Raw genomic sequence first — 21,898 nt, 5'->3', positions numbered from 1 at the left:
TTCATCTATTTGTATAGAAAACCTGAATTAAGTCTTCAAACAATTTGAAAAATTTGTAGATGACCCCATATGACGGATAAATCCATAGAACAGCTCAGGACAAAAAGAATATCAAGTAACAGCACTGCAGTTTTTAAACTGAGGGAGGAAAACTAGCTTTTGCCTGGTGCAGAACTTCCACAAAGATAAGGTCAGCCACTAGATGAAGATTTGCACACCATATGTGGCTTCAGATTCATTCAGCTCATCACTCTCTCCCTACTCTCAGATATACTGTTACCAATAGAAGTGTGCTCAGAATTTATCCTATAGCTAGAAGAGTCTATTATACAGTAAATGGGTTCAGCCAGAAGTTGTACATTGTAGAAAACTCTCTAAACAAACCCAGTGTACTCTTAATAAATGGTAAAATAAATGGTAAAATGAGTATCTGAAACTTTCCAGGTAGAGAATAAACAGAGATATGTGGTGTGGGCCTTAGTTCACCAAATACATTACTTCTTTTGTAAGTCAAAAAGGCAAGCAGCTTTTAATTTGTCTCCAATTGACTGATCCTTCCTTGATCTTGGAGAAATTAAGAGTGAGAAAATGAGTCCAAAATCAAGCCTGTCATTACCTGCTTACTGAAGATGACATATTCAATTTACAATAACAGGATATAATCTGCACCTCTACTGATAATGATCTGGAATAAAAGAGCATCATTGCCTTGCTGTGCTGTGTATAGAAACAGATGCATTACTTTGATCCTGTGAAGAATGCAGTCAGTATCAGTAGTACTATTCTTGTAAGTACAGATATACTTAATTTTTCACCCAAAGCACAGCAAGTATTTGGTTTTGGAACAGAAAAAGAGTTGTCAAGAGCTGTTCCTCTTACTCAACAAGCATGTTCCTCAGCTTTTATATTAGCTGCAGTGTAAAAAGAAAATGAAGCATGTTTTGCTCTGCACAGCAAAGTTAAAGTTCATAATGTAAACATTTATAACTCCTAATTAATTGTGTTAAAAAAAAAAAACATTTTGCATCTGAGACAAGCGCTGGAGAAAGTTGACTGAATGAAATTTCTAACAAGTAATTTGTAATACTAGATGTTACTCAATGGATCCTTCTTAGGCAAAACACTCCATGGTTAATTAGGAATACTACTTGAAATAAAGCTAGCAAGATTAGAAAGAAATGCAAAGTGATGGGGAGAATTATCTAAAAGAAATAAATAAATTCTTCTTTCTTTCACAGTTCAGAGCCACATGCCCTCTCAAGGCTGATGATTTCCTTCTGTGCTTGTTCCACATATGCAACAGCATTTCCCAGCGTTTACCTGGAACCCTACAGGGAGGAGAATCCTCAGCTTCTTTTCTTCCTACTTTTTCCACAGTCGTGCCCTAAAAACTGTGCCATTTCTTACCTGGGCAGGTGCAGTAGATAAAATTGCTCAGGTCATACACAGTTTGTAACTTTTCAGTTACGTAAAAGATGAAAATCTGGTTACAGTTTTGGTCTGAATGATAGGAGGCACAAGCTTCATTAAACTAGCACAGAGTTAATTTATGTAAATCTGCTAGATTCTGCCAAAAGCCTGATGCAAAACAGAAGCAATAAAATAAATTAACCCCATATGGTGGCATTTTTTCAAAATGCTTTGCTTAGTCTTTGGAATTTAACATAATCTGATATAAATGTTAACACTCTCCTTATTGACAAAACAACAATACTGTATTTCAAAAATTCAGGACTCAACCTATATGATAACTATAAAACTGAAAAGAAAAAAAAACGTTTAACTTTAGACTTTTCTTGAGAAAGTGAGACTAAGAAGCATAAGTTATGAGTTCCTAAAATTTTAGATCCAAACAGCTTTAGATCCCTGCAATTTTACAGGGAGGCAATATAACGAATTTGAATTTGAATGAGTAAGTCAAGTTCCAATTGTCAAAAAGTTTCTAATTTGCTGTCTAAATTTAGATACCCATAAATTGACAAAGCAGAGCACTTACTACAATTATAGGCATCTGTAGTCACTGATAGTCTTTTAGTTTTGAGAATACTGACTTCACTTTCCTAGTCTCTGTAGCATCTAGAATTATAGGTGATACATAAAAATATAGGAAGCAATATTTAATGACAGCTGTAAGAATCACATTAGAAGACTATCAGTAGACATCTTCGGCCTATCTGTATGACAAAACAAAACCCCAGCCTAACTTTCTACAGTAGTCAAAAAAACTATGTACCTTCAATGTTTCTATTACTGGACTTATTACAGTACAAATAAAAAATAACAATGACATAAAAAAAAACAAACCCTTAATTAAAGCAGGTATTATCAATAAAAAAGTCCGGTCTGGTCAAGTCCTTGTAACAAAACCAAAGTTCTTTGACCTGATAAAAATCACACTAGATAAATAACATGGGAAGAATTTGCTTTGCAAGAGCCAATGTCTTTGTAATGACTCAGTTTTACATCCAGGAGCTGAAAGTCAATATGTATCAAAATATATAGTAGGTCAAAAATTATCAACTAATTCTAGATCTTGGCATAGAGCCAGTGAAATGCAGAAATACCTTCTGAGATTCTGGAATTAGTGCAGCTGTATTAACATGACATTATGGCCAGCTAATTAGTCCGTTTAGTGGCACACTGCAAGTTGTGATGCAAACCCCAAGTTTACTAAAAGGCACGTCTGAGCATCTTGCCCCACAGGCCTGAATATTTTCACTGGCACCCTTCCATAGGAAATACTCCTATCAGAACTTCCTTGAATACTCTCATGTCTATACGAGTAATGTACCAATGAGGAATGTGGTGAGATAGCCTTACCAATTTCTGTCAGCCATTTGGCAACAGCTCCATAAATTTCATCAAGTATAAGTATGACAACAAGATTAATGATTACAGCAGTTGCGGTCACAGTCACTCGAACATTTGACCTGGTTGTCTCATTTGTGCTGAATGACAAAGCTGCTGCTGTAGTAATGCGGTATACGATCACACCAAATACTGCAGAAAATGTCAGTGCAATCTGCAAAGAAATATACATATAGGTCTGTTTAATTATGATACTAGAATTTAAACAGAAGCATTGAATTATATGTTCTGTTTGTTCCATGACTTGGAACTCTGAGGTTACTTCTTCAAGCAACGCAATATGAGGATAATTAAACTAAAATGTGAGAATTCAAAACTAACAGGAACATAATAAGGAAGGATGCAGAATTATGAGCTGACACAACAATTCCTAAAGAAGTGCATTTCCTCTGAGATTACAGCTCCAGATATTATCCATGCAGTTCTGGTGAAACTCAGATTGTTCAGGTTCAAATGCAGGTATTAAAAAAATCTTTTACTTGGCAATAGGTTTTGATGGCTTGGACTGCAGGATCTACATATATGTGCCGCCAAGAAAGGAGGTCCTGCATAGTGCTACTTTATTCTCTGATAGCAATTCTGTTGGTGTAACTATTGCCAAATGTTATAATATATATAAATATTCCCCTTACTATTATTATTTAAGATAAAGCACAGTTATTAGAGATTCACTTCACATTTATGTCCTAAAAAGCAGCTGCTGTCCTGAGGTCCTTCAAGGGCTGACTCTGGCCCATGAGGTGAGGAAATTCGGCACTTCTACTAATAGTCAAATTCTCACAAGGAGAATTTGAATTTCACAACACTATGTTGTCCTGGTTAAAGGAAAACTCCAAAACCCACAAGGAAAGATAAATAAAATAACAACTGAAAAATAGCCAATATTCATAGCCACATCAAGAAAGAGAGAAGGTATATTTTCCCCTTCCATTTTTGCTTTTGGCATATTCTAATGGTCCTTCATTATTTTATGTAAAACATTTGAGATCCTTAGATGAAAGAGACTACTTAAATAGGTTCATAGGATCATAGGTTCATTAGATTGGAAAGGACCTACAAGATCATCTAGTCCAGCCATCCTCCTATCACCACCCCTACCCAACTACTAAATCAAATCCTTTAGCACCTCATCTAAACGCTTCTTGAACAGCATTAGGGATGGTGCCTCAACCACCTCCCTAGGCAGGCCATTCCAGTGCCTGACCAATCTTTCAGAGAAAAAATGTTTCCTCAGGTCTAATCTAAATCTTCCCCAGCACAACTTCTGGCCATTCCCTCTTGTCCTGTCATTATTTATCAGGGAGAAGAGGCCCACCCCCTCCTCACCACAACCTCCCTTCAGAAGTGGTAGAGTGCAATAAGGTCTCCTCTGAGCCTCCTCTTCTCCAGACTAAACAATCCCAGCTCCCTCAGCCGCTCCTCATAAGACTTGTGCTCCAGACCCCTCACCAGTTTTGTTGCCCTTCTCTGAACACGCTCCAGGGCCTCAATGTCCTTCTTGTAGTGAGGGACCCAAAACTGAACACAGTACTCGAGGTGCAGCCGTACTCGAGCTGAGTACAGGGGGAGTGTGAATACATGTGAATGATCAGGCTATTGTAATTATTCCCTGGGACTAGGAGCCAAGGTTCACAGCATGAGTTTAGCAAAATTTGACAATTAATTTTAATGACTCGGTTGAACTTCACTGAATCTCTGCATACAGAGGGAGATTGTCTTATGAATGGCCCTAGATCAAAAGAACCAGAATAGGAATAAGAGCTATATTTTACGGGTTGAAGAGAAAAGCTAGACTAATTTTCTATTAGTATTAATTAAAAAAACGAATTGGAGAAAACCTTGGAGATATCAGATAGAATTCACAAATAATTTTTGTGAGAAAACTGTAATAAAATGTTAAATTTAATAATAGGTCATATTTTATCTTTTAAAATAAATGATTCATTCATTTTAAATTAAATGTAGATGACTTTGGAGTTTTTGCTTCATGCTAATATTTTTCATTCAAATCTACTACCAATTGCTGCAGTAAAGATTTATCTCTCTTAATCCTCAATAAGAGAATAAAAGCAGAACACAGCAGAACAATTTAATTCACCTTGCACCTCTATAGTCACTTAAAGCTTTTATTTTTCTTATTTTGGATTAGCCTCCTTCCCCTTTATCACCTTCCAAATATTCTTTTTCCTGAATCTTTTTCCTGTAAATTTCTTTATTTCTTTGACATCTTTACAGTTTTGATGGACAACTCAAACCAGCAAAGTAAGTTTGCGTGCATCATTCAGGAGCTGATGATCAATTTTATCCTCCACAGATAATTATATCCATCACAAGCACCCACTTAAAAATAATAGCTTTTCAGTTCAGGAAGAGTCATCATAAAGACATTCATCACTAAATAGAGAAAGTAGAAATTTCAGGTTACAGAAGACAAATGCCAGAATCTTAAACCTAACCAAAAGATTTAAACAGAACGTTATTGGAGGATGAGATATTATCAGAAGATTGCACTATTTAGGGCTTTTCACTTCATGTGGAGACGTGATTTCATCACATGATCTGCTAGAAATTTCTCTAGAATCATAGTGTCAATACTTCACAGTTATCAGACCTGCACACCTTATTCTTTTTCTCAGGTGAGGATTATATACCATGGTCTTCCACAACTACAGTATAGTACATTAGTACATGTATTATACAGATATTTCTCAGCAGTATATTTATCCTATACTTCACATCTTCAGTAGGCTTCAAGTTTCTTAATATTAAAACACACTGAGTTAAGCATTCAAGGAAATATACAGTGGATTTCATTTTTTCAGATAATGAAGCAGAAGCCTTGTGGAGAGACTGCATCTAGCAACAACCTACTGTAATTACAGCATGTCATCCTCTCACAAGCAGCATTTGGAAAAAAAAATAAAGCTGGAGGCAGATTTTAAGCCCTACGAATCTTCCTAGTAGTATATGTATTTCTCATCAACTGTAGGTCATTACCCTATCTGCATATTTTAGCATCTTAGAGGGTATTATTCAGGATTCCATCCAAGATGCTCATCACTATGTTTCTCACACTTAATAAATTTGGAAAAATACATTATATTACCATAAATAAAATCAGTCCAAAATTTGCTGCATATCCAGGCATACGGTCATTCCAAGTTAACTTGTCTTTTTCATCCTGTGACAAAACACAAAATAACAGATATTACAGAACTATGCAAAAGCAAATATTAGAATCAGTAAGATCTATTACTGAAATATGTTCTTACTTTCCCTTCTCCTGTTCTAGAAATGAAATTGATTATAAGATTTAGCACCATATTTTAAAACAGAAGATGAGGAAGAAAAGATGCCAAAAGTTTAAGAAAGAATGTACAGAAAATACTTAAGAAATCAGAAGAAAAAAATTGTGCAAATATTTTTATAATATTTGGAAAAAAAATGTATCCAGGTATTTCTACAATAAGACATGTCATGATTAGGACCTAAAATTCACTTTGATTTACTTTTAGACACAGTAAGGTTCAACCACTCACTTTAAACTGCTTCTTGCAAAACTTCAGAAGAAAGAAATCATGAAAAGATCAGAGAAATATAGTATGCTTTTACTTATCCAAACAAACTCAAGTCTATCATCTAAAGAAGAGATATGAAAACAGATTTATATAAGGTCATTATTTTAAAACAAACTAAACAAGTTAACTAAAGATTCAGAGTCCATTGTTGTTTTCATTTCTATGAACAACCATTGCAATCCCATGGATGAGTAGTTCAGGAGTTAACACAGGAGTTAACCCAAAGTTAATTTGGAATTTAAATGAATTTATATTGGATGAGAATTGAGCTCAAAAGTTTCAAATAAACCATTTTTAAAATACAATTTTCCTTAGATTAAAAAAAAGAGAAGTATAACATCTTTGTAAAAATGTTTCCCAAAGTACCAACAGTAATAGAGTACACGATCTAATCATAGAAATGTACTCATTTTAGTGAATTCTCTGAGATGTGGAATTAGATTGAAAAAATGATCATAGAAGCAGAGAATCCCAGTGGGATGGAGGATAAAAAAAAATCAATAAAAACAAAGTAGAATTCATGGGTTGAGATAAAGCTATTTATTAAAATAGAAAAAAATAAAAAGGATAATATTTGGTGTACATATATATCTATGAATTGTATAATAAATGAAGCAGAAGCAATTGCTTACCACTCCCGACCAAGCTAGCACTTTCCACAAGCAGTGGAAAAGAGCGAGATGAACTCCCACCCCATTCAGAACTCCTTTTGCGTGATGTCTTACGGTACAGAATATGCTTTTGGCCAATTTAAGTCAGCTATCCTAATGCTGTTCCCTCATAGTTCCTTAGGGTCTTTGCTGAGAATGACCTTGTTTCTGAACAATACTGTTCAGGAGCAACTATGAACATCAGTGTGTTATCAGCATTGTTTTTCTCCTAGAACCAAAAACATATGGCATCATATCAGACACATTGAAGAAAATATGTCCCTCTCAACTGGAATTAAATCACTGGGGCCTCATCCAGCCTGGCCTTGAACATCTGGGACAGGGCATCCACAACTTCTCTGGCCAACCCATTCCACCACCTCGCCCACTCTCAGTGAAAAACTTTCCCGACTTCTAAATCTTCCCTCCTTTAGTTTAAAAACGCTCCCCTTTTTCCTACCACTATCTACATGTGTAAAAGATTTATTTCCTTTTAAATTTTGTAATGTAAATGTAAAAGAAGGCTCCAGATGGGGCCTCACAAGGGCAGAACAGAGGAGGATAATCACCTGTTTTGCCCTGCTGGCCACCCCTCTTCTGATGTAGCCCAGATACCATTGGTCTTCCAGGCGGCAACCACACACTGCTGGCTCACATTAATTTTTTCATCTCTCAGGACCATTGCCACTCTGCTAGTACCTCAAGCACTGTCAGAAGTAGTGTTATTCAGTATCCCTTCTTCTCAGACCAACAATTCAGACAAATTGAAGCATCTCCTTTAGGAAGATACTGTCAGGGTAGGATCGTATCAACTCCAATCAGAAACAGCAGAATGTGTGGAGCAGATTAATGGATTCTACCACTTAATAGGAAGGTTGCTTTAAAAATTAAAAAGTATCAGGGAAAGCACATTTCAACTTATTTTGGCATATACCAGTCTGCAACTAGACAAGACATACACAAGTTTTAAGTTACTAATGTTCAAGAAGGGCTGAAGGAGACCATATCTAACACTTTAATTAGGAAAGAAACAATTAAAGAAGCAAAACAGCTAGTGTCACATTTTTACCTCCAGTTCTGTGTCTGTGAAGGGGATAACAGACCCACTGGCCCAAAAAAGGGGGAAAGGGAATGATCCGAGGAGGAAAACAAATTTAATTCACTAATTACAATAGAAGCTAATTAGGATTGAAACTAAGAAATCAAATAAATGAGTTTCCTGAAAACCAAAGTTCTTACAGTGATCTGCCAGGGAGCAAAGACTGACAGGGAGCTTCATAACTCCCTGTCAGTTTTGTTTTTCCCTCTCCCCAAAAGATGGAAATGAAAAAGTGAAGTCTTCTGGTAATTGTGGTTCATTCTTCTCCTCTGGGACCAGAGCTGAAGCATTAACTTTTTAACTACCAGTGCACTGCATGATGTTATGATGTGAAATACCAATAATAAACCACGAAACTATGACAGCTAGCCAAAGAGTTAAAAAAAAAAAAAAAAACCTGCAATGCAATGGAAGGCGCATTAATGACAGCACAGTAGAAAAGTCCTAGTCTGCAGCAAGTGCAGAATTGGCCAAATGCAACAGCCAAGGGCACAGAAACAAAGGAAATAATCTGTTTATCTTCAGAAGGCCTCAGATACACACAGCTCTCCAGTGAGATACTTTTGCTTCCACTGCCAACCATTAACCAACAACTGGGAAGGGGTGAATTCTGGCTCCACCCCATCCAGTCACTCTTCCCACCGGTGCTCAATCACTGTTTCAAGCTATGACTTAGCATATCCACTATACTGCACCCCTTCACAGCATTAACCAATGATTTAGCAGGTTAAATGTAAGCCATTATGGTGATTCAGTACACTGCAATACTTGTACAATTTGCCCATCGTGATGTAGATTGACAAAATATGAGACAGGTGATGATTGGTTTACAGTTGAAGATCATGTTCCTTCCTGGGCCAGTACTCAATGGTTCTCCTGAAGGCACATAGTTGCTCAGATCAGGAAAGGTTTGGCTTGCATTATGTCAGTTCCATATAGTCCACCATTAGGTGACACATTGATCTTACAGTGACACTGGAGCATCTTGATGCCACATTATTCTTCCCGATGATCATGTGGACTCAAAGAGACTCACAGGGAGTAATACAGATGTTTTTAGATGAACAAGAAGGGGTAGGTCTGCCCTCCATGGCAAGATGCAGGCCATGTTCCTCTCCTGGGTTAATATGTTTGCTTGCACTAGGGCATGTCCTAGACATCAGAACCATAACCTTTGGTCCAATATCTGTGGCTACATAACTATGTTAGGTACCAAAGGAAAGGTCATGATTTGCCACAGGGACTTGATTCAGGTCCCCTTAGTGAGGAAAACCAGAGTGTTGAATATGATGTCCTCAGGCCATATAGCTATTACTGGGGGAACTACCAATCCTCCAGCCTCCAATAATCTCCCCAAACATGCAAGTAGGCTACACCACTTTGATCCTACTTGTGCCTTCCAAGGCCATTCTATTTTATGGATACCTGTTTTTACGTTGTCAGTGTTTTGCAGGCTGGTTCAGCCTCAGGGACCCACAGACCCATGCCCTGAGCAAGGGAGAAAGGGAAAAGGGAAAAAGGGAGATGAGCCTAGAAACAAAACAGCAGCAATGATCTGAGGAGAAAAGCTAATTTACTAAATAAGATATCAGAAAGCAAAATAACACAATATAATTGGAATTGAAGCTAGTAAATCAAATAAAATGAGCAAGAGAGTGTCCAATAAAAACAAAGGCCTTATGCTCTTGCCTTATGCTGAAGGCAAGACAGCTAGCAAGCACCTGCTGCTGGGTCGATCCCCAAAGGAAAGAGAGTGTCTCATGATATGCAAACAGTTTTTATCTTTCCCTCTGAGTGAAAAAATGTAAAAATGTAAAGCAATGCAAACTCCTCTGGGGAATGTAATTCTTCTCTTCTGAGACAGGTATACCTGTTGATGATCCACAGAGCTGGAGCATTAACTCTTTTACTCCTGATGCACTACATAATGCTATGATGTGGAATACCAATAACAAAAATCATAAAACCATGACACACAGGGAGCCAGGGAGCAAAAGATGATTTTCACTACCAATTTGAGGTCTTACCTGATTATTGGTGCCCATAATTTAGATTCTAAGTGGGGAGGCCCATGTTGTCTGTAGCATCTTGGGGGCACTGGGTCTGCCATCTCTAGGCCTTTCATTCAGGTCCTGCAGGGTTTCACAGAGTACCCTGCAGGGACTGAGAGTCTGTCTTCAGAATATCATTATAACGTTCAATAAGGCCTGCTGGATTGTATGGCAGGTGGAATCACCATGCAGTCCAGTTTTTTCTGCCCAGCGTTGTACCGTTACACCAGTAAAATGAGTCCCTTGGTCAATCTTGATAACTTGAGGTGTCCTGTAGGCAACCAAGTTTGGTGAGTGTCTTAATGGTATATGCCTGGTTTGCTCAAAGCTCTGGATAGGCCTGCATTTGCCTACTTGCTGCGTTGATGCAGGTCAGGGCACATCTCATCCCCTCTGACCAAGAGAGGGACCCAGCGTAGTTAACCTGCCATCACTGAAAATTTGGTGTCCTCTAGCAAGATGGGCTGTTATTTCGGGCAATGGTCTCAGTCACATCTTGGGGCAAGCTTCACAGTCTCAGCATGCCTGGACAATATCAGACAGTTGTATGGGCAGCACCCATGCTACAGCAGCTGCCCACATTCTTGTGTCCAACATGCCACAGCTTCTGATGTAACCAGCAGGCACTGCTCTTGGATGGTGAATCCTCAATCCATCAAACTCAAGCCAGTGTATCATCTACATCATTTCCCAGTGACTGTAGAGGCTGGTGGCCAGATATATGGTAGACACATATGGTCCTGTATTTAACCACATTCCATATGTCTAACCACATTTCTCTGCTCCAGATTGGTCAAGCATGAATAGTCCATTCCTGAGTAGCCCACTGTGCAATCCAAAGAGTGAGACCATGGCCCAACTATCTGTGCAGATGTTCAGGATAATATCACCGGGTACCTTGGAAATAAACATCCACATGGTTCACAGTTCTGCCCATTGGTGACTCTGACTATCCCCCTCTTCAAACCAGATTGTGTCAGTGAAGGGATGGTATGCCACTGCTCTCTACTTGCTTGGATTACCCTTGCTGGACTGCTCCATATCCCAGGCATCTTCAGGAAAAAGATATTTCCCGTCCTGAACAAGACTCTTCTCCAGTAAAGCAACAATTGTCTCTTCTGGCACATCACTGTGTTACATCACTGGATCTTCTAATGTTCTTCTTTTAATGGTGATGAAGACAGACTATTCCTCTGTCTGAGACAGGTGACTCATCATGCCGCTGTCTGTGCTTGGGAACAGAATTCTGGCACTGTCACAGGCCCCAGCCAGAGCTGTTCTGAGTGGCATAGACATCCAGTTCATCTGGGAGGGTACAATCAAATACACCCAATGCCTGGGCTTTTTTAACATGTTTTGCCTGTTGAAAAACTTCATGTTCTGTTCTCCCCTAGTCTTATAGTTGGCCTTTGTGAGTTGATACAAAGGCCTCAGCAGCTACACTAAGTGGGGTATAAAGGAACGCCAGTATTCCAATATACCCCGAATTCTTGCAGCTGCTTCGGTGTTGTAGGAACTAGGAATGCCTGAACCTTATCTATTACTGCACTGAATAGTACTTTGGTCTTTCCTGACCAAACTACTCCCAGGAATTTCACAGTTAGGCCTGGACCCTGCACTTTCTGTGGGTTTATAGCCTATCCTTTTTCCTGCAGGCAGGCGGTCAATGAATCCACTACTGCCTCCAGGGAATCAGATGTCAACAAGGGATCATCAACATAGTGATACAAGTTGACATTATTTGGTTTTCCCCAATTTGCCATTAGGTTATGACAATATGTTCATAAGTTCATATACCCCTGTGGAAGGATCTGAAAGGACCACTGCCTGCCTCCCCATATAAATGCAAATTGGTCCTTTGATTCTTCAGCAACTGGAATACTGAAGAATGCATTTGCCAAGTCTACGACACAATGGAAGGTTTCCATCTCCCTACTCTATCTGTCCATCAATATGGCAATATTGGGTGGGTCAGATCTTTAACCCACCCCTGAATTGGCATGGTCATCTTAACTATAATTTCAGCTGTTTGGGCTCTACCACCTGTAATGCGAAGCAACCAAAAACTGTTTTTCCAGTCATACTATACTTCTCTTCTGCTCTATGCCAGACCAGAAGCCAACTGGGGTTCAAACAGAATTCTGGCACTGACATAGGCCGCAACCAAACATGTCTTGAATTATACAGACATCTAGTTCAGCTGGAAGAGTGGGATTGAATATACCTAGTGCCTGTTTAATAGCTAGTTTTGCTTATTGGAATGCCTCTTGTTCCATTCTTTCCCATTGTCATTTCTGGGACAATGAGCTGTTAGAGTAGGTCCAGAAGAGAAAAGCCCATAGGGGACCTTATAGCAGCTTTCCAGTACCTTGAGGGGGACTACAGGAAAGCTGGGGGGGGACATTTTATAACAGCATGTAGAGACAGGATGAGGGTAAGTGGATTTAAACTGGAATAGGGTAGATTTAGACTAGATATTAGAAAGAAATTATTTACTGTGGGGGTGGTGAGACACTGGAATAGATTGCCCAGGGAAGATGTAGATGAATACCTCCTTCTCTGAAGTTTTTCAAGGCCAGGCTAGGTGAGGCTTGGAGCAACCTGGTCTAGAGGGAGGTGTCCCTGCCTATAACAGGGATTTGGAACAAGATGCATTTATAGCCCATCCTTTCTCTTGTAGATAGGCAGTCAATGAATCTACTGCCTTTCCTAATGCCTCCAGTAATTCAGACATCAACATGAGGTCATTGATATAGTGGTACAGTTTGAGATTATTAAGTTTATTTTTAATCTGCTAGCTCACACACCGTTAAGTTATGACAATATGTAGGTCAATGCACATACCCTTGCAGCAGGTTCTGAAAGGTCCACTGCCTGCCTCCCAATGTAAATACAAACTGATCTTGCAATTATTCATTGATGGGAATACTGAAGAACACATCTGCCAAGTCTAGGATTTCCCTGTTGCTACAGTCTACACTGTTTAGTATTAGTAATACAGCACATATCTGGCAGGTGAACAGGCTCACGTTTTGCATAGCCTCTAAATATCACCCGCACTGCCCAGATACTAATACATTTCTCTCTGTCTAAACTCTCCCATGGCCATCTGGAGAGTCAGATCCCATAGTAATCTGTGCCCAGTATGTACTCTGCAACTGGGGCAATAGATACCTTATACTCCCAGGACAGGAAATGCCCGACTCCCAAATTCAACCATGTCTGGGTTACATGGCTGGTCCCCCAAATCCATCAGTCCTCACCCTATCTCCATGCAATTTAGTCAGATTACCATAAACAACTGAGGTTTCTGCACCCATGTCTCCTAACACTGTAACTTGCTGATTGTTCTTCCAGGACCAAAAAGTAGTCAATTCAACATAGAGCTTTCGCTTCTGTCCAGATGCTCTACATGCATGGGGGCTGGCATCCCCCATCATGCAAATAACTGTGCAGTCATAGGCCCTGATGGGATTCATCCACATGTGCTGAGGGGGTTGGCAAAGGTGATTGCTGAACCACTCTCTATCATCTTTGAGAGGTCTTGGAGAATGCAAGAGGTGCCTGGAGACCGGAGGATAGCCAATGTCACAAAAGGGCAAGAAGGAAGATCTGGGGAATTACAGGCCAGTCAGCTTCACCCCAGTCCCTTGTTCTGGATGCCATCTCCAGTCAGTTGGAAGAGAAGAGAGTTATCAGGAGTAGTTAGCATGGGTTCACTGGGGGAGGTCATGCTCAACCAACCTGTTAGCCTTCTACAAGCAGGAGGAGCTGGAAGCGATTGTACAGCAGGCTAACTATGACTTAGTTGCTATTACCAAAACATAATGGGACCACTCCGATGACTGGAATGCTGTGTTGGATGGCTACAAGCTGTGCAGAAGGGACAAGGAAGGAAGGGTGGTGGTGTGATTGTTTATATTTAAGACTGTTTTGATGTTGAAGAGCTTGCGGTTGGGAATCATAAAGTTGAGTGTGTATGGGTAAGGATCAGAGGGAAGGCCTGTAGGGGAGACATCTTGGTGGGAGTCTGTTATAGACTGCCTAATCAGGATGAAGAGGAAGACAAGGCATTCTATGAGCAGCTTGCAGAAGACATGCAATCACCAGCACTTGTTCTCATGGGAGACTTCAAATTTCCTGATATATGTTGGAAATATAATATAGCAGAGTAAACCGTCCAAGAGGTTTATAGAGTGTGTAGAAGATAGCTTCCTTATGCAGTTGGTGCAAGAACCTACCAGGTGTGGTGCCCTGCTAGACCTGCTCTTCACTAACAGTGAAGGACTGGTGGGAGATGTGAAGGCTGGGGACTGTCTTGGGCAGAGTGACCATAACATTGTAGAATTCTCTATTCTTTGAGATATCAGAAGGGTGACTAGCAAAACTGCTATCTTGAACTTCAAGAGGGTGGACTTTGATCTGTTCAAAGGGTCCCTTGGGAGTCACTCCTTAAGGATAAAGGGGTCGAGGAAACCTGTACTCTTCTCAAGATGGAAATCTTAAAGACACAAGAACAGACTGTTCCTGAATGCTGTAAGGCAAGCCATAGAGGAAGAAGGCCAGTGTGGATGAACTGGGAACTATTCTTGAGACTCCAGAAGAAAAAGAGAGTCTATGTCCTCTGGAAGAAGGGACAGGCTACTTCAGGAGATAACAAGGAATTTGCTAAGGTATGCAGGGAGGAAGTCAGAAAAGCAAAAGCCCAACTTGAACTCAGATTGGCCACTGCAGTAAAAGAGAATAAGAAATCCTTTTACAAATATATCAATGGTAAGAGAAAAATCAAAGAGAATTTCCATCCTTTGCTTGATGCAATGGGAAATGTGACCACTGAGGATAAGGAGAAGGTTGAGGTCCTCAACGCCTTCTTAACAACTGCCTTTAATAGGCAGATCAGTTATCCTCAGGGCACTTTACACTCTGATCTGGAAGTCTGGGATGCTACGCAGAATCCACCCCTGGTGATTCAGGTTGAGACTGTTAGAATGCTCCTCCTCCATCTGGACTATCACAAGTCCATGGGACCAGACGGGATCCATCCTAGGATACTAAGGGAGCTGGCAGGGGTGATTGCTGAGCCACTGTTGGCCATCTATCATTGCTCCTGGTTATCTGGAGAGGTCCTGAAGGATTGGAGGCTTGCCTACATGACTCCCATCTACAAGAAGGGCTATAAGGAGGATCTGGGGAACTACAGGCCTGTCAGCATGACCTCGGTATCAGGGAAAGTTATGGAGCAAATCATGTTGGGTGAGATCACACAGCACATGCAAGGCATCCAGGGGATCAGGCCCAGCCAGCACAGGTTCATGAAAGGGAGGCTGTGCTTGACCAACTTTATCTCCTTCTACATCTGGGTGATCAGTCTGGTAGATGAGGGAAAAGCTGTTGATGTAGTCTACCTAGACTTAAGCAAAGCCTTTGACACGGTCTCTCACAGTATTCTTCTGGGAAATCTTGCTGCCTATGGTCTGGACAGGTATACCCTTCTTTGGGCAAGAAACTGCCTAAAAGGCCATGCCCAACAGTTAGTGGTTAATGGAGTTAAGTTCAGCTAGTGACAAGTACCGACCCCCCAAGGGTCGCTACTGGGGCTCATGTTGTTTAATATCTTTATTTATGTCCTGGATGAGGGGATTGAGTGTATCCTCAGTAAGTCTGCAGATGACACCAAGTTGGGAGGTGGTGTCAATCTGCCTGAGGGTAGGGAGGCCCTTCAGAGGGATCTAGACAAGCTGGATCGCTGAGCTGAGGATAATGGAATGAGGTTCAGTAAGGCCAAGTGCCGGGTCCTGCACTTTGGCCACAATAACCCCATGCAATGCTATAGGCTTGGGGCAGAATGGCTTGAAGATTGTATAGAGGAAAAGGACCTGGGGGTGTTGGTTGATGCTCAGCTGAACATGAGCCGACAATGTGCCCAGGTGGCCAAGAGAGTCAACGGCATCCTGGCCATCATCAGGAATAGTGTGGCCAGCAGGAGCAGGGAGGTAATCATCTCCCCGTAATCAGCACTGCTGAGGCCTCACCTCGAGTACTGTGTTCAGTTTTGGGCCCCTCACTACATGAAAGACATTGAGGCCCTGGAATGTGTCCAGAGAAGGGCAACGAAACTGGTGAGGGGTCTGGAGCATGAGTCTTATGAGGAGAGGCTGAGGGAGCTGGGATTGTTTAGTCTGGAGAAGAGGAGGCCCAGGGGAGACCTCATTGCACTCTACAACTTCCCACCAAAGAATCCCACCAGTTTCAAGCTGTGACTTAGCACTTCTGCCACACATATCATAATGAAATAGAAGAAGAAAATTCTGATTTATACAAGTAGGACAGGAAGGAAAAAAAATGATAAACAACTTCAAAAATATCTCTAATACTCGGAATTTTAGTAAATAAGAAATCATAATATCAAGCTTAAACATTCCCATACCATGAATTGTGCCCCACACATTATGAGAGGCAAAAAGACTAAATTTTTTCATGTTTTGTTTTTTCTTGTTCAATATATCTGCTGATATAAGACATTTACAATACTTTGAATCAACAGCCAGGGTACTGATATGTCTTTCAGCCCTTTGGAATAAATGAAGAATGTCTGTTATGAAAAAGAAAGCCAAAATACCTACTTGGCTTGTATTTTCATTTCTTTTTTTTTCATTTATTTGTTTATTTGTTAGTTAAAAAAAAGAAAAGAAAAGAAATCTAGATAGATGTCTGAAGAAAGAAGAAAAACAAGGGAAACTGAGAAGCAATTTTCATCTACTTCTAGAGATGAGAAACAGAAGCTAAACTGAACCTAACTCTACATTTTTAGACATTAAGAGGCATAAAGATTTAATCCATTTAAGGGTCCAAACTTCAGGAGCGCTTAAGGACTCCATTTATTAGTGTATGCCCTCTGAAATTTCACCATATACAATTGGAATGCATAGGTGTGAAAGACAGAAACTGTTTTCCTTTCTTTTGTCTCAAAGCTTGCTTTGTAAGGCCTTTTCTGGTGACAAGACTCTGACTGATAACTGCTGGCTATCTGGATGGGTGTTATGGTGCCACTGTCTCTGCTTATGGTTGTAAAGATAAGCAGAAATAGGTGCAAATAGTCTTTTCCGTGGGGGTACGCTTGGAGAAGCTGACCACCACAAAGACAATGCTCCTGCATGGCAATGAAGGCGACATCCGCTGCTGGCTTATCTGTTAGGCCAGACATGTCACACAAAGAGAAAAGGAAAAAACACCTTAGAAATGAGGGATGAAAGCCTTCACTGAACTAAGGATTTTGGGGGGGGGAGAAGAACTTTCAGAAATGAACTTTGGAGAAGAACTCCCAAAGAAAAAATCTTTGAGGAGAACTCCCGAAGAGACTTAGGACGGACCCTGAGGCCTGCTTGCTGCCATCTCCCATCCCCCGTGGTGACCAGACAAGTTCCTGAGATCAACGGACCTACTACGAACCTCGCTGGATCCATGATGGTGATTATATCTTACTTTCTGCCAAGTCTCCTTGCTTTTCATCTCTTTTCTATCACCCACCTTCCCTTCCCCATATCCCTAAGCAACTACTATTTGTAATGAACTGGTTGGGCTAACATTTTACCCGTTGTGTCTTAATCTCGCCATCGGGTATATAAATACATATAAAGAACCTCGTCTCCCTCCTTTATATTTGAGCGTGACAATAGGCATCTAGCACCACCAGTCATTATGGAATCCCTAGATTTAGCACTTGAATACTTGCTTTAAATACATCACTGGTTTCCAAAGCACCTTGTTCCTGATGTGTTCAATAAAATAAGTTCCTGGAATAAAGATTTTAAAGCATGACTGATTCTTTAAATTTCAGTGTGTTTCTGGAGATAGCCAGATGAAATGTCATTTGCCTTCCAAAATTATTACCTAGCTGAACAGTGAAGAAAACAGTCCTTTCTCTTTTGGGCAAATTGACTTTTGCTTGCTGCCTACCCAGCCACCCCCTCACACCCCATATTCAATGGAATGCGGTAAGAAGACGAAAAAGCTTCTAGGTTGATACAAACATGGGAAGATCACTTGCTAGTTACCATCAGGACGGAGCAGATATGACTTGGTGTTGGGAAATGGCTGCAGGAGCAGGGAGGTCACAGTGATATGTACGAGCATAGTTTGCATGGCAGCACAGACTCATGGAAAAGTATTAGATGTTGATAGGAGGTCACGATGTCCCTGGGCCAAGTGACAAACAACTCAAGGCAGACATGAACTGCTTCAGCTGAGCAACCCAAGTTGCCAAGACGTCTATGGGAAACTTCTGTGATTATGTTGTCAGCCTGCCTTCAGCAAAGAGGGCCTCACAGGACTGCTGATAATTGTAACTATAGGTATTTTTTAGAGTAAGCTGTCCTTGATAATCAGTTCTGTTTAGCTAACAGGTGTTCTCTTTGCACTCCAGGTTATGCACTGGCCACGCTGATACAGTTCTCAAAGCAAACTACGCTGTGTGAACCTTGAGAAAAGTAAAAGCAGGAGATGGTCTGTTGCGAGTGGGAGAGGAAAAGCGCCCTTTGAAACAGGGGACACCCTGCCAGCGCTGCCTTTCACATCTGCTGCTGACACATTCCTGCTTGGTTTCTTAGGATTAGGATGATATCAAAAGTTGCCTCCTCCAGAATGTGTTTCTCACTGCTGTTAATTGTTGGGAGTTGTTTTAAAGTTGTTTTTCTCAAGGCTCTCTACCAATGGTTGTGATATTTTCTATACGCCCCTGTCTTAAACACTATAAGAATAAGGCTGTCCGGGTAATAAAGTGAAGCCTGATCACTCATATATTGAGTCCTGTCGTGCTTCCCCACCCGAGAGCAATTGACTCGGACCCTGATATCCACGGCAACTTGGGGAGAAATAATTTAGTTTCAAGTAAAATAGATACAGATGGTGCAAAATAAAGACAAAACTGAAAACATCACACACATAAAAACCTTTTTACCAGAATGAGCTTCATTACAGATTCTCCACTTCCCTCTCCAAGCAGTACAGGAAGAATGGATAATAGGTATTATGGAATGTGTTCACTGCACCTCCTCTCTGCTGCACCTTCTCAAGTATCTTCCCTTCTCCAGTGTGGATCCTTCCCATGGGATGCAGTTCCTTAGGAAATAGCCACCTGCTTCAGCATGGGATTTTCACTGACTACAGTGTGATTATCTGATCTGGTGCAGTCCTCTCCATAGGCTACAGGGCAAAGCCTGCTCCAGTATGATCTCCTTCATGGTTTGAGGAGAAATTTCTGCACTGGTAGCAGAGATTTCTCATGCTTTTTCCTCTCTCCTCTCTATTTCTATGGCATTTTTTACTTTCCTAAGTACATTCTTCCAGAGCCACAAAGAGCTTTGCTGATGTCCCTTGCTATAGGTCCAATGGAGAAGCTAGAACTGACCATGTCCAGCACAGGTTATCTGCAGACTGTCCTCAGAGACCCTCAATGCCCTGACACCAATGCCCAGCACATTATATTTATTTTGGAATACTGAGCAAGAAAATGGAGGTTGAAGAGAGCTCAATGGTCACTGTAAGTATTTTCTCAGTTTCTAGTAATGGAAGACACATAGGTCTTGATGGAAGGGAGGCCATGCATGGCAAAGAACACATAGATAAAGGAAGGAAAAGAAGGTCAGAATACCGTCTGGTCAGCTTTCTCTTTATTGGATGTGCTTTCTTTAATCTTATGTTACTTCACTATGAGTGAAGCCATTCTTTATAACACCAAGCCAAAGGGAAAAATGAACACAAAATGGAAACAAAAGTCAGAAAAAAAACTGGATGAAAATATCATTTACTTAGCATGCATGGAAATAATTTACCAAATTCTGAAATTTTTATCAGCTTATTTGGCAACAGAATGCTATTTTCTGTTATGGCTCTTGCTGAGAAAACCAAATCTAAAACTTCTGGTTTTTCAGATTGCACCCAATTCGCTGTCAATAGTGCCATCTAGCTGTAAAAAGGCGGTCTGTGAGTTATCAAGAACACCTTGTCTGGGAAGTGTTATACATGAGTATTGCAGATAGTAACTGGGTTTTGTTTTGTTTTGTTTTGTTTTTGTTCTAAATTAATGGAATTTGTCATTAGATTTCTTATGACACTTATCTAATTCTAATCAATAACATTCATTATTGAATATTGCTTGCGTTTTAGAAGTGGAAAAGCTTTCTGGGATGTTAACGAAAACTTAGCCAGATGAAGAAGGAATCTGGTAAATGCATACAATTATTGACATAGTATACTAAATCTGATCATCTAAATAACAGTCTCAGTGGAAGATGTGTCGTGCTGTGGCACATTCCTCAAGGGAAACTACATTTCATGGAAATGTTTACATGAAAACACAAAAATTCTTATTAGAGATTTTTTTTTCTGTGGTAAACAAGACAAGACAATAGATCATCTTTAAATTCTTTGAACACTACTTTGTTTTCACTGTTGAAATAGAAGAAAAAGATACCTAGTATGTAGTTGTTTTGGATGTAGTCATATGTTCCTGATTTAACGTGATGTTGAATATGTTTCTTTCTGGAATATATATATATATTTTTTTTCCATTAAAGTTTTAAAAACATAATACAAAAAAATCAGAAAGTAAAATAAAACCAAACCAAACACCAAAAACCAAAACAGGTCAGGCATGTCCAACCTGCAGCCCAAGGGCTATACACATCCTGGCACAGATCAAACTGCAGCCAGACCTCCGCCCTGTTTCATCATGGTGGTAACTCTGGCTCTACTCCACCGAGTGCCCAGCCATGGGCACAACTCAGCAACAACTTACCATGGGTGTGCTATTAATCCTATCTGTGCTAAAAACACAGCATGGTGCGCAGTGCAGTGCAGGCTCAAGTTATGGCAAATAATTTTATTCATTTTGATAAACTGGTTAAACAGTCTTGTGAACAGTGAAAAATATGTAGTCTTGCTTTCCATTGTGGCAAATTAACTTCACAATAGGTTTCAAAATAGCCAAAAGTAATTATGATTTTTTTTTTGCGTAGTTCCCACTCCATTTTCAGTTAACGTAAATACATGACCTGTAAATATTTAAATGGGATGTACTGAGTTGCAATCAGACATTCAACTCAAAAATTTGATCATGTGGACTTCTACTGGACTTCTATATACCCTATCTCAACAGAGAGAACTATCCCTCACTTTGCAGGCAATCAGGATTTTGGCAGTATATGTGTTGACCTAAAAACTGTTTTCAAGGATGAAGCATGAGAGTAGTAAAATTTCATCAAAAATCTCTGACAAAAACCTTGAGAACTCCCTAGGAATTGCAGCCACTTCAATCGAACCAGATTGATTCATTATTTTTACAAAAACAAGGTCAAAGATTCCACTGTTTTTATGGGTTTTTGCTTTCCATTTTTATGTTTTAATAAAAAATGCTAAAATTAATAATAATTTTAAAAATTGTTACTTATATGCATTAACTGCACTATATATTTTATGAGGGTTACTCTGAAAGTAATGCCTCCTATTTTGTTGTGTAGGTCTACAACATCAGAAGTAGATGTTCATAGTATTACAGTAGTTGTTGGACATTTCCATGAGTATTCCATTATAATTTATTGTTTTGTGACAGGTGTAGCAGAGGTCAGTCCATCAAAATAGCATCTCACATCAAAG

The 21,898-nt window shown here is 40.0% G+C and overlaps 1 protein-coding gene across 1 annotated transcript in view; it reads right to left on the bottom strand.

Moving 5' to 3' along the window:
- Positions 1 to 21,898, bottom strand: part of ANO2 (anoctamin 2) — a 149,782-nt gene that overhangs the window by 31,246 nt on the left and 96,638 nt on the right. The window contains exons 14-15 of the mRNA XM_065742388.1: positions 5,975 to 6,049; positions 2,821 to 3,022 (exon numbers count right to left, since the gene is read on the bottom strand). Of these exons, the coding sequence (XP_065598460.1) occupies positions 2,821 to 3,022; positions 5,975 to 6,049 (277 nt within the window). The remainder of the gene's footprint in view (positions 1 to 2,820; positions 3,023 to 5,974; positions 6,050 to 21,898) is intronic.

The sequence above is a fragment of the Cyrtonyx montezumae genome, unplaced genomic scaffold, assembly GCF_038088225.1.
Source record: "Cyrtonyx montezumae isolate F1298 unplaced genomic scaffold, pur_monq_1.0 scaffold_3, whole genome shotgun sequence".
Lineage (NCBI taxonomy): Eukaryota > Metazoa > Chordata > Aves > Galliformes > Odontophoridae > Cyrtonyx > Cyrtonyx montezumae.
The sequence above is the reverse complement of the archived record's forward strand: the minus strand, read 5'-3'. Positions and strand labels throughout refer to the sequence as shown.